Genomic DNA, 14,030 nt, shown 5'->3' with positions numbered 1-14,030 from the left:
TGCGTTTCTTCGATTCTTTTTGCTTTGCTTTGCTTTGCCTTGTTTTCCGTAACGAGACTTCACTGATTTGGCAATTTTTCTCGCTTTTCTTTTAAAAAGAAAAAGAAAATTCTTGCACATTAACATGAACCCTTCTTTGCCTAGATTTGGAGCCAAATAATTCAAAATTTTGTGGGAATTATATCATTAGTGATAATACATGAACAAAAAATAAAGAAAGAGTTTTTGGCTTGATTGGGTCAAGACCTAATCAAAGGTCACAAGTTCAGATACTTTGATGCCTAATTATAATTATAGGGATGATCATTTCCGGTTCGGTTAAGTTTTTATTAAAAAAAATAACCAAATCGAAATTTAAAAAAAACAACCGAAACTGGTTCAACCCGACCGGTTTCGGTTCGGTTTTTTAGGACAAAAACCGGTTCAAGCCGGTTTGGCTCGGTTTTTTTCCGGTTTGGGTTCAGTTTGGTTTTTTAGGTTTCATGTTTATAAAACCAAAACCAAACCAAACCAGCCAGTTTTTTTAAAATTTTAATTTATTTTTTTTAATTTTTTTAATTTAATCAATTTTTTAGTTTTTTTACTCAACTCTAATTAAACATATCTCTAACACGGCGGTTGAGTCAAGACCAAATCAAGCCTCGTAAAGCTTGGTCTTTGCCTAATCCACCACTTTTTATCTCCCTGTCTCTCTTCTTATTTTATCTTTCATCTTCTTTTTTTATACGTGTCATAACATTTCAACTAGAATTATCATCTACTGTAGGTGACATGGGCAAGTTATCTTTAAAAGCATTTTCAAGGCAAAATACTATTTTGAAGTGTCAAAATGTTAATATAATATTTTGAATATTATAAATATAGTTTTTTTCTTTTTTATTATTTATGCCCTAATGAAAAAAAATCATTTGAAAAACCAATTATATTGGAGAGAAAAAAAAGAAGTGTTTTAGTTTTTCTTCAATGAATTTGAAAATCATTTTATTTTCATATGACTGTATTTAATTAGTTAATTTTTTCTTGATCTTTGTTGATTTTAGTTTTTTTTTTTAGAAATATGTAGGAATAACATTTTTAGAAGAGGGCTTAAAGGATAATTTTTTTGGCTTTAGCTTCTCTTTTGCCTCCTGCGTTAGAGAAGCCCTGACAAGGTAGCTTCTCTATGGGAATAAAACAAAAGCCTTGTATGTTTTATTTTTCCTGTTCATTTTCATCCTCAATATAAAGCTTTCATGGAAGATAATACTAAAACGTTGGAGGACAAGTTACCGACCTCTCATCATCGTCGTTAGCTCTAGTAGATCTTCAATAGCTAGCACAGTAGATGAGAGCTCTTTCTGAGGTTGTGTTAGCTGTATAAAAATGGCTCTGGGTTTTTCATGCTTACCCTCAGAGTATGCAAGCCTCTGTATAGTCACTTGCACCTCCTCTAGCTCTACCAATCACATCTCTAAATGAACCCTAAATAAATTGCAACGATAACTCTAGTTCCCAAAAGAAACCACCTAAAATGAGGTAGAAGACAAAAGATATCATATTGTTACTCTTGTGAGAAGTTTTGAATGTTGTTTTGGAAGCCATTGTTTAGCCACCGCAAACCCCCTCACCTGTAAACAATATTTTTTTTCAATAATATTTTATATTTATTAAAATATTAAATTGTCCTTTAGTCAACTTGATTATAACTAAAAAACCAAAATGAAACAGTTCAAAAAATTCTGCTTTGAAAGGTAAATGAGTTATTTTTCTATGCTTCAAAAATTGAAAATACAAAAAAGCTCATAGATGCTAGTTTAAAGGGTGTTTTTTGTTTTTAAAGGTAATTAAATCGTTTTATTGTACTAACAAAATATAAAAAAGATTGTCTTGCTCCCATTTAATTTAAAAATAACTAATAAGCTATAAGTAAAAATCTATATTACTCTCAATAGCAGGTTGAATGATTTTTTTTTTGGAATAGCAAAATATTAATTCCATTGTTCCAATTTATAATGATTATATATATATAATGAAAAACTTAACACTTATAGTTTTTTTTTAATAAATTGTAGCAAGAGTAGAAAAGTAAAAAATTGTGGGACAAAACAGAAAATAGTTGCAAGGCTAGGAGACACTTTGAAATTGACAAATTTATGGTAATTGAGGGAACTCATTTTGAAATAGTTAATAGTAAGAGCAACTAAAGAGCAACTACAAGGAGTATGCTAAGAGAGTATTTGGCAGTGTGGCAGCGGTTGTTTTTCAAATAATTTTTCGTGCTGAAATGCATGTCAATGATGTTTTTTTATTTTTTAAAAATTATTTTTGACATCAACACATCAAAACGATCCAAAACATACAAACCATATTAAATTTTAGCAAAAAAAAAATTAATTTTTTTGGAAACGCGGTTTGCACCGCGTTCCCAAAGCGTATTCTAAATAGAAAGCAAAAAATAATAATAAAATACTATTTTAGATCCTTAATATGCTTGTTTTGCATGGTATAAGGAAAGTGATAAATAAAATGCCAAAATACAACTTCTCTTCCAAAAATACTATTCCTACATATCTTTCAAAAAAGCTAAAATCAACAAAGTGGGTCCAATAAAAAAATAAACCAATTAAATGTAATCATGTTGAAAAAAAATGACACCAAACTCGAAAAAAAAGAAGCACTTATTTCTCTCACTCCAATACAATTGGTTTTTCAAATGGCTTGGATTATATACAATAAAAAAATAATCATATTTATACAATTTAAAATATCATTTTATCAGTTTGGCACTTCAAAATAACATCTTCCTCTAGAGATGCTCTAATGTTTCTTCTTGTTTAATTTACCTCGAGCTTGAAATTATTTTTTATGGTAGATAACTAGGAATATCTTATTAGTTAATTCCTACATTTATTTTTAAATATAAAATAGTTACGTGTAGTAAAAAGAATAAAATTCAAAACATATCAAAAGTAAAAAGAATATATTTACCTATAATTTATCTCTTCTACTTATAACTATTTTTTTAAAAAATAAATCCAGAAGTAGTAGGATAACATTAAGTTTCTTAAAATTTATAAGGAAAGAAAAACAATCCTATTATTAATTAATTACTAAACATATATTTTAATTTTAAATTACTAACAAATAAGGGATCAAATTAACACGTTAGCTTATCATTAATTTAGACATATTCGATTAATTTCTATCTCTTCAGATGGAAGCTTGAGGACCGGGGACACGTTGTCTTCTACTGATTCCTTGTGTTTGGTGGGCAGCCCACCGTCTTAATCTATGCTTATTATTTATACAGTTTTGCATAAGGAAAAAACATATGTACATGAACTACAATATTTTTTATTTTCACCCTCAAAACTTTTTATTTTCAACTATAGCCTTATTTGACCAAATTAATAATCTATTTGGTCAATTTTGTGAGAGAAAGATAAAATTCAACAAAAAAGGACCAACATGTAGAACAAAAAAAAAAAAAAAAAACCCTAAGTGTAATATCAAATTCAAGTGAAAAAGTTATGTTTAGTCCACCTACTTTTCTTTTTCTACTTCTATAGTCTCTTTAGTTTTTGTTATTTTAATTGCAAATATTTATTTTTGTTAGTATATAATTAAATAAAAAATAGTTTTTAAAAAACCAAAATTATTGAATCTGGTAGAGTCTGTGACTCGGGTTGCGAGTTTGACTGGTTAATCGGATTGACTCGTGTCATCTTAGTATTAAAAAAAAGAAGATGGTGTCTTGAAATTTTTTTAGTCAAATCAAGTTTGACCAGTCATTCGGCCTGTTTTTAGATTCGTTAAGTCAATTAGGTCGTATCGGGTCAGCCTACGTACAATTTGATTTAAAACTCAAATCATGCAAGGAGTTAGGTTAGGGGATCTCTAAATTGACAAGCTTGACTGTATTTAATAACATTCCTTGTGACCACGCCTAAACATTGTTTTATTTTTTTTATTTTTAATACACTTATATCTAAATTATAAGAATGTTGTTTTTATATAATTCATACTTGCTTATAGGATAATGATAAGATGTTGTTTAAAACCCAATACTTTAGTAAAATATTTTCAAAAAAGAAAGAAAGAATGAGTGTGTTAATTAGACAAAAGAATTCTAATTTTACATATATATATATATATATATATATATATATGTATATATATATATATATATATATATATATATGTATATATCCTAACATTTTTCTCATGTCATTTATTTATTAAGAATCAAAAGCAATTAAAACACATACTTAAAAAGATTTGGACAATTTAAAATAAGGATATCCTAACATTTTTCTCATGTCATTTATTTATTAAGAATCAAAAGCAATTAAAACACATACTTAAAAAGATTTGGACAATTTGAAATAAGGATAAATATATATATATATATCCTAACATTTTTCTCACATTTTTCTCATGTCATTTATTTATTAAGAATCAAAAGCTATATATATATTTATCCTTATTTCAAATTGTCCAAATCTTTTTAAGTATGTGTTTTAATTGCTTTTGATTCTTAATAAATAAATGACATGAGAAAAATGTTAGGATTTTATTTTGTTAAAATTAAAGATTTTTATATAAAAAAGAAGAAAGGCTTACATTAGTAAACTAGTTTGTTTTAATGAAATTTAATGGAATATATAATTTTTAATTTACTTTATTAAATATACTTTTTTTATTTTTTTTATTCAAAATATTTTTAACCCAAACTGTAGTAAAGCAGGGGCCAATTATCCGAGTGCTCTTTACTAGGGGTGAGCAAAAAAATTAAAAAACTGAGAAAACCGGAAAAATAATAATTGAAAAAACTGAACCGTAAAAAAAACCGATTAAAATTTTTAAAAAACCGACCGGTTTGGTTTTATAAGCCTGAAACCGAAAAAACCGAACCGAACCGAACCCAAATAAAAAAACCGAGCCAAAACCGAAAAATCGAGCCAAACCGGTTTGAACCGGTTTTTATCAAAAAAAACCGAACCGAACCGAAACCGGTCGGTTTGAACCAGTTTTGGTTTTTTTTAATTTCAATTTAATTATTTTTTTAATAAAAATCAAACCGAATAAAAAATAACAAGAAAAGACGGACGGAAAGTTTGATCCAAAGTGAATGGCAATTTTGGATGTTTCAAGCTAAATGTTTTTTTAAAAAAAATTAAAGATTATGTAATTTGTAGGACTATGAGTACTAATATATTATTCTTAGTAAACTACAAGGACTAAATTCATAGTTGACTTAAAAACTACATGAAACAATGACAAATACCAAAAAAAGAAAAAAAGAAAAGAAAAAGAAAAAGAAAAACAGGGAGAGAGGGGGGGGAGCAGAGTACCGAAGCAGCTTCCAGCTAGAGACAGACTGACAGAGAGTGATAGAGATTCTTAGTTTACTCAGATCTGAAGTTTTTGTAATTTAATCGAAATCCAAAGAAAAACCCATTCTTATCAGTATCCAAAGAGTAAACCAAAATGGATGCATTGAGGAAACAAGCCAGCAAGTTGAGAGAACAAGTTGCCAAGCAACAACAGGTAAACATTTTTTCTATCTATCAATCAGTCTTTCCCTTTTGTTTTCAACCTCCGATTTTCTTAACATGATACTTCCTGATTGCTCGTTTGTTTACAAAATGTGGACAAGGAAATCAATGGAACATTTGTTGGATTTGTTTTGGTTTTTGCTCTTCCGGGTCTTCACTAAACAGTTTAAACTAATCAGATTTGGCTTAAATTGTTTATTGGGGTATGCTTGTTAATGGGATTTGAGAGTGGTGCATCTGTTTTTCATGGAGTAAACTGTTGGGTTCAATTATTTGCAAACAACTTTGGCATTCTTGGTGGTGTTGATGAAGAGGGTTCATATCCTTCTAAATTTTATGATTAGGGAAAATGATTGAAGTTGGAAATGCCAAATTTACAGAAAAGGCGAATGGCGAATCCTTTTCTTGTTTCTGAAGAATTTTTCCCTTTGATATGTCGGTTCATTTTGTGTTTACAAAAAATTCCATATTGCAGACTAGAGAGTTGGAGTTTTCAAATGTACCAACCTCATAAAGAGGAAGCAAATGTAGTTAGCAAGCTTTGTACTTCGGACTCCAAACATTCTTGATTTTGCCACTTAATCTCTGTGCACTAGAGCTGTTAAAATTTTTAAACCACCTAAATGATTTGTTTATTGAAAAACGGACTAATGTTACTGGATAACATCTGTTTATTTGTTTTATTTAGGGTGGATTAGTTTTGCAATAGACAATTCGTTCTTAGCAGAGACATGCTGCATAGTGCAAATAGTTATGCTTTAAGATGCTGGAAGACCTGGTCCTCTTGTGAAGTTGTCATCTAGAATGATGTGGAGCATCTTGCCCTTTCATTTTAAGAATATTTTTCTTCCTTAACTGCTAGCTTCTTTTATGACCTCCAAGCTGGCTTCTTTTTTCCTTTTGGTGTTAATAGTAGAAGAATAGTATTAGAAAGAAAGGAAACTATAACTACATCTTGGAGAATAAGCCATTGCCCATCAACAAAAGAACGAAGAAATAAACCTTGAGATAGAAGAGAGCTCCAATATCCATGAATATCAGTTAGGTAAAGACCAAGAAGCCCTCTAAGTATTGCACCATAAAGCTGCAAGTAACACTGTCCTATTACACAGAAGTTGTCTCGAGGACGAGGTGAAATGCCCTTGGAGACTCTAGCATGTCCAGTATATTAAATATGTGGAAGTTAGCGCATATCCATAATATCTTGCTGTCCACTCCCAGAAACCCACAGAGGATAGACAATGTGATTCACCCATCAGAGGGAAGCATTCTGAGTCAAACTTCGTTACCTTATCCATTCTTTATATCATGCCTCCCTCATAGTTCTTATGCATGAGGTGTAACACAAAGTATTTTTTTCTCTATCTGGTGAAATCAATGTGAGAGTATATATTTGCTCAATACACTCCTATTTATCAAACTAAGTCAAACTTGTCCTAGGCAACTCGCTCAAAACTGAAGTCGCTCGCAGGACTTAGAGAAAGACTAGCTGTGCCTTCTCTCCATCCTCAGAAGGAAAGTAGAATCCCAGGAACAAGGGTACATCTGAAATAGGTTATGATGAGAGAGGGGGTGAGTGATGGATAGCTTTCATTGAAGATACTGGTTCTACAAACTCCAATGCAAATCCTTAACCCCCCTCCCCTCCTAACCCTCCGACCACGAGGGCTATCCAATCAGCCCTAATCTGAAGCTGGTTGGGATCTGCATTCAGCATATAAATTTATAAATAATGATAAACACATTCTTGCAGATTTGCATTTATAAACTTTATATATCTTATAATGTTCTGTGTTAGAATGTGTTCATTGTATTAAGAAACCTCAACCTGAACAACTTTGATCCCCTTCATGTAATCTTTAGAAAATATACTTGGTCAACACCTTCTAATGTTTTTTCTTTTTATATTTTGATTTAAGGCTGTCATAAAGCAGTTCAGCAGTACTGGTTATGAAAGCTCAGATGTTATGGTTATTGATGAAGTTGAGATGCACAGACATCAGCAACTAGAGAAGATGTACTCATTGACTCGTGCAGGGAAGGTGGGACGTTTCACCTTCTTGAGATGAAAATTAATATTAATTCTATTCTTGTTATCCTTCGTGAAACAGCAACTGATACTGCTCATGGTTGACTAGTTCACATACTTCAATAATGTGCTATACTCTTTGAGAGAAGTAATTATATTGTTAATAAAATTAACATGTTTAGGGAAGTGCTTATCCTTTGATGAAATGAGGCTGTGGATGATGAAAGGATGATCCTAGATTTCAGTAGGTGACAATGCTAAATAAGTTTATGCAGATGACAGCAAGGAATTCGAAACTTAAACATTCTTTCTAAACATTTCCATCTGACTAAACCAGGAATCTGATAGGACCACACGTCTTTGTCATTCGTGACATGACCTGTCTTTTTGGTACACTCAGATTCCTGGTTAAGTATAAGAAATCTGTCAGCCATTTCTTTTTCTATGCTTATTGCCAATATCAATAACTTCAATTCTTGTTTATAGCTTTTGAATGTCTTATACTAGAGTGCTTATAAAAAAAAAGGTCTTATACCAAAGTTCATTCTCTTTATTATCTGTCACTATGTCCAATTTCTTCACTTAGATTTATTTATGAAAATAAATTTCCATGCTTGAGCTTTCAAAGTTACTTGCTTCCATGTTACATGGTGAAATCTGACTTTTCTTGCAGTCAAGCTGCTTTAGTATGTACGTAGTCTCATATATGTGGTAACTGAGCTTTACAGCAAGGGGAAATTAGTATGCTATATGAAATAGAGCCTAGGTGGAAGTTTTTGTAAATGCGAAACTAATTTGCGTAACTGTCTGAGCTCTTTTTTTAAGTTGGTCATGCCTTCTTGAATTGACACGTGTGCAATGCTTGTTCAGAAATTTCATTTTATTACTAGTTTTTGTGAAATTTAACCCCCAGAGACACAATTCATTTATGATAAATTTAGTACATCTCATGTCACTTTATTTTATAATCAGCAAGGTTTGGGAGGGACAGCCCCGCTATTAAGGTGAAGCAGGGCACTGAGTTGACGGTTGTATTTTCAAGAAAACTGTATTGGAAAAACGGGGCTCTGGTTTATATACACATAGTTACATATTGATATACATGTTAATTTATTGTTGTTCTTAGTTCACTAGCTTTGGGAGTTCTCTTGACTATGAAAGCATCAAATATGCTTTAATCACTATTTTCTTATTCTTGCAAATGTCTTCTATTTAAATTGTTCTTACTAATGTGTATGATACCTTTTGTTTCAGGATTTTCAGAAGGATATCCTTAAAGCAGCAGAATCCTTTACGGCCATAGGGTACAAACATGTTGAAGCAGGTGAAAGTCAATTGATACTATGTCCAACCACTCTCTATTAATATTGAGGAATATAAAAGGGGATTGAATGAACTTGATGTTGGGTTCCTATATGTTTATTTATTTTAAATATTATTGTGATATATAGGGCCTTTGTGCTTATGTTTATCTAATACAAACTTTATGGTAGTTAGGAACCAAGTTGTCAGAGGATTGCTGCAGATATGGAACTGAGAACATCAATGAGAACATACTGGCTAAGGCTGCAGCTATATATGGTGATGCTCATAAACATGTGGAACAGGAGCAGGAAGACTTGAATCGCCTGTTATTTTCACAGGTTAATTTTTTTTCCCTGTACATATGGAATCAATTGTGATATTTTATGATGTCAATGCAGGAACATTTAATTATTGTTTCATAGTGGCTATGCTTCAGACATTTTGGAACTCCCAAATATGTTTTAACAAGTCATAGTTCTATGGGTTATTGTTTTTGTTTGTGTTGTTGAGGTAAATGATAGCCATGTGTCTTTACATTGCTGAAAGCTCTGCATCATGGATATCTTGCAGAGGATTATACTTTTGGGCATCCTTTTGCTAGTCAGATTAGTTTTCTTTCAGAGTTGAAAGTTCAAGCTTTTCCATGTTGCATTGAGAAAGGAAAAATTGAAGAACTGTAGATATAAATAACCAGAACTGATGATAACCACAAAAATAAGATTTGAGTTGTTGATTATCAAAGGCCAATTATTGCCACAATTATTCATGAATTGACTAAGAGATGAACATTATTCTTTGATTTCGTTTCATCTTTCCAGATTTTAGATCCCTTGAGAGCAATGATTACTGATTCTCCTTTGGAAGATGCACGCCATCTTGCTCAACGATATAGTCGGATGAGACAAGAAGCAGAAACACAGGTAATTGGAACTGCACTCAGCTGCATTATTGTTCCGTAGTATTGTATAATCATCATGCTTCAACCATCACTTTATGTTGCATACTCTTGGTATTTGCTATAAGCTCATCATTCATAATTTTGTATTGACCATTTAAAGCACACAGGCTGCAGAGCTTTCCAGAAGACAAGCACGAGTACGGGAATCACCAATTCCTGAAAATATTGCAAGGCTGCATGCAGCAGAAGCAAAGATGCAAGAAATAAAGGCAAATATGGCAGTTCTCGGTAAAGAAGCGGCGGCTGCATTGGCTGCTGTTGAAGCACAACAGCACAGATTGACTTTCCAACGGCTTGTTGCCATGGTGTGTGTAATTTTTCAGGACAGGATTTTATAGTTTGAAGCTTAAAAACTTTTGATTTTTATATTTATGATTTGCTTACATTATTGAAGGTTGAAGGAGAAAAAAATTATCATCTGAGAATTGCTGCTATTCTTAGTGAGGTTGAAGCTGAGGTCAGTTCTATGTTCATTTTTTTCATGAATAAACTTTTGATGATATGAGCAATGCAACTTACAGTCTGAACTTGTGTCAGATGGTCTCAGAGAAACAGCAAAAAGAGTCTGCCCCTCCAGTGATTCTGCTTCCTGTTATTCCATCAGAGAATGGTTCAGAGAAAACCACATACTTTCTGGCTGAAGTAAGCATTCTATATTAGACACTGAAACTTTACAGGGCCGGTTTGCAAGTCTCTTCAGAAAGAAATATGTTATTTTACTTCATTCTGATATTAGCATGCTATGCTTTACATAAGTTTCAAGCTGCTGCTGATGCCTCAATCAAGTAGCATTGAAGGAGCTTGTAATTGACTCATTAGATTTCTTGTAAACAGCTCACCAGCTTAAAGATCATCATGCAGAATTTACGAAGAGACAAGATGGTGTGATTGAATCGAATAGCAAATAATGGCATATTGATCTCCACATTTATCCATAAGTGGTTATTAGGGAGAAAAGTGTGCAAACTAGAACCGTTCTCTGATTTCTTTTGAGACCTACTGTTTCTTTGGATATTTTTCCTGCCATGTTGATGAAAAGCTGTTGTCCTTTCGGGCCCAGTGCTGCTAGTCAGGTCACTGCCATTATTATTTCCTGTGCATAGGGGTTAACAAGTGAGATTCTTCAAATCCTCCCTGATGCCTCTCCAAATGCCCGCATAAAATGTTGAGACTTAATTTCAAGGGATACTTGGCATTTGGGAGACCTAACCTTTTGCTGTTGACTCCTGTTTGCAAATTGTACATGGCCAGTTCTGCCTTTCAAGCATAGGAGCTCAATCAAAAAGACTTAATGTGGGAACAAGTCCTTAATCCTTTTTTCATGCATAGAGTTTGTCTTATCAGAGGAGAAAGATTATCAGCTTTGTATGAAATGAAAGTGAAAAAGGAAATGAAATTAAACTGGAGTTAATTGTTGAAAACATGGAATTCTATGTATGGTTCCAGCTGAAAATTCACATCACTAACTTGATTCTTTATGAAAAGTAGATATAACAATTAATTTAGTTACTGTTGCATGCATTCTTCATCAATTATACTGTGTTTTAGATAGATCATAAGTTGTGAAATTTTGGTTACATCTTGCAGGCAACACATCTTTTCATTGCCGAAACAGAGAAGGAGCTGAGCTTGGCAGTGGGTGACTGCATTGTTGTGAGAAAGGTTATCTGGCTTTTCCTTCTTACTGTTGCAATTGCATTTAGAAGCATCCTTTTAACAGACAGATCACCCATGTGTATTTAGGAGTTCCCAACTTCTATTGTGCTTGGAGCATAGAAAAAGAACTGACATGTTCCACTATTCAATTTTTTAGGGACACAAGCCTTGCCTTACTTGCATCTAGTCTCTGAAAGACCCATAACATTCTCACTGAAGGGAGACACTCATCCAAACACTAACCTGTTTTATCTAGCAGCTCCCAGAATTGATTAAATTCTTCATAAGAGTAACGGGAGACCATGAGATCCATTCAGATTCTTTATGATTATGTTTCATGGAATGAATGTGTTGGATCCATATCATATGCAACTTGAGTGTTTTGTTTCCCTTATTTGACCACTTTATAGATTATTCTATTTTACCTTAGTGTACAATCAATCATGTCAAGGAACGCATCTCCCTTTGTGGTTAGGCCTGTATGTTTCGGTTCCAGTTAAAGTAGAATAAGATAAATTGTAAATCTCATTTCTCTACCTTTATTTGCTCCTACATTATTTCTAAGATATGAATTTCCAGGTGAGTCCAACTGGGTGGTCAGAAGGAGAATGTAAAGGTAAAGCTGGGTGGTTTCCATCAGCATATGTGGAGAAGCGCCAGAGGATGTCCACCAGTTTGGCTGCTCAAGCTTACTAAGTCTCAACTGTGCTTTGTGGTTTGTTCTTTGTTCCTCCAAATTCTGGAATTGCTGCTCATCGTCAACAAGGAGATGTCAAGGGGGAAGAAGAAAAGGAACCCTCCAATTCTTGTGCTATATCAAGGCAAAGTACTTTCGATTGTATATTCTCTTTTTAAACACAAAATAAATAGCATAGAGATGTATATAAGCATTATTAAGCCTTTCATCTGAGATGCCACGTAATGTTTGCCCATTTTCTAGATAAAGTGCATGAAAAATATAATTTTCTTTAATATTATTCAGAGTCATTTAAATAATTACAACTTTAATAGTACAAGAACTTTTATAGTTTCTAAGGGAGAGAATTTAAAGATTATATATAATATACAAAATAATATATGATATTTTCATAAATAGTTGAAAGATTTGATGATGGACAAACAAAACAAGAAATAAGGTGTAGCCGTGAAATATGTATAGTTAAAGAGTCTCCATGTATTCATTTATCAAGGTTGTTAAAAAATATTTTTTTAACGCGATACATAAAATATAATATAAACTTGAATCATAAAATTATAAATAGATTTTTTAAATTAATTATAGAAATAATTTTAGTCAAGTAATAAATAACAATATAACACAATTAAAACAAAAGTAAAATAAATAATATAAAAGTTCAAGGACCTTAAAATATATAATTTAAATAAAAATTCATACATAATTTAACTTAAAAACCCTTTACAATCTAATTATATTTATAGAATTTCATTAACTAACAATCAAACTGTTTTAAAACAGTCATTAACTATAGGAGCATTTTATATGATCAAGAAAAGGTTACCAACATAAACTATATCCAGACACCATCATATACTTCTAGTCTTCAAAATTAATTGTAAAACAAAGTCTTAGACAAGTGTCTTATCTTTCTATTAAGATAATCATCCATGAAAATCTTAAGAATTGATAGCACGGCTTAATGAGATTAAACTCCATTAGTTTGTGTTTCATATTTAGTGTTCATATTTAGGAGCGGGGAAAAGATAATCACCAGTGGTTAAGAGCTAGGTTTAGCCGTAATGTTGTTGTTATTGATTTATTTGAAAGTGCAATTTAAGAACTATTCCAAGAAACAAGAAACAGAGAGGAAGGAGAATGAGACAGTTAAAAAAAAAAGAGTGTTTTTAGAGAGAGAAAGGTAGAGAGTAGTGTGGGCGATGGTTTTTTTTGGGTAGCAAGCTCGTGATTTGCACGATTTTGATCAAGTTTATTAATTTTATAAAAGTCAAGTTTGATTTACTAGTTCTCGAATTTTTAATCTGATTTTTCATGTTTGATATATATTAACTTATAAAATCATATAATAAACAAATCAATTTGTAATTTTGACAACCATACATGATATCATGTTTGTATTCAATATGATATTTAATCTATTTTAATCCTCTTATTTTTATGACATTTAATCCTCATTGCTTTCTTACTTCTCTTGTATTCCCTCTAAAAAAAAAAATATCATCTCAACTTTACATAATTATAAGCTTCTTTTTGGCTATCAAAACAATTAACTTTCTTGGATTTTCCTTGAGCTTTTCATTCCCTAGAAATTCCAGGAATGTTGTCATTGGAATGAAAAAAGCACCAAATCTTATACCATCGGGGGGAGAAGACAAAAATGCGAAAGAAAAAGAACTAAGTCAAACTCCAATAAAAAGTCTCAAGTTTCTGCTAACGTTTTCATTTTCATTTTTTTATGTTCTTGTTCTTTACTACAACAATTGAAATTTTGTTGATCCCGGGTCGAGGAACAAGGTTCTTGAATGTTGTTTATCTATTCTCTTTTTTTATAGTTGGATACACATTTTA

At 31.8% G+C, this 14,030-nt stretch overlaps 1 protein-coding gene across 2 annotated transcripts; it reads left to right on the top strand.

Annotated features, from left to right (window-relative positions):
• The first annotated feature begins 5,272 nt into the window (after positions 1-5,272).
• Positions 5,273-12,462, top strand: LOC7483596 (SH3 domain-containing protein 3). Of its 2 annotated transcripts, XM_002316708.4 has the most exons (10): positions 5,274-5,529; positions 7,457-7,579; positions 8,821-8,890; positions 9,064-9,209; positions 9,690-9,791; positions 9,937-10,134; positions 10,224-10,286; positions 10,367-10,471; positions 11,417-11,491; positions 12,065-12,462. In XM_002316708.4, exons 1-10 carry the CDS (start codon positions 5,470-5,472, stop codon positions 12,179-12,181), a joined length of 1,059 nt encoding a protein of 352 aa, XP_002316744.1. In that variant the 5' UTR covers positions 5,274-5,469; the 3' UTR covers positions 12,182-12,462. The 2 variants fall into 2 exon arrangements, with proteins under 2 accessions (XP_024467456.1, XP_002316744.1); XM_024611688.2 differs by lacking the exon at positions 7,457-7,579 and having other exon boundaries at positions 5,273-5,529.
• Positions 12,463-14,030: the final 1,568 nt, after the last annotated feature.

This window comes from Populus trichocarpa, chromosome 11 (genome assembly GCF_000002775.5).
Source record: "Populus trichocarpa isolate Nisqually-1 chromosome 11, P.trichocarpa_v4.1, whole genome shotgun sequence".
NCBI classification, from domain to species: Eukaryota; Viridiplantae; Streptophyta; class Magnoliopsida; order Malpighiales; family Salicaceae; genus Populus; species Populus trichocarpa.
The sequence above is the reverse complement of the archived record's forward strand: the minus strand, read 5'-3'. Positions and strand labels throughout refer to the sequence as shown.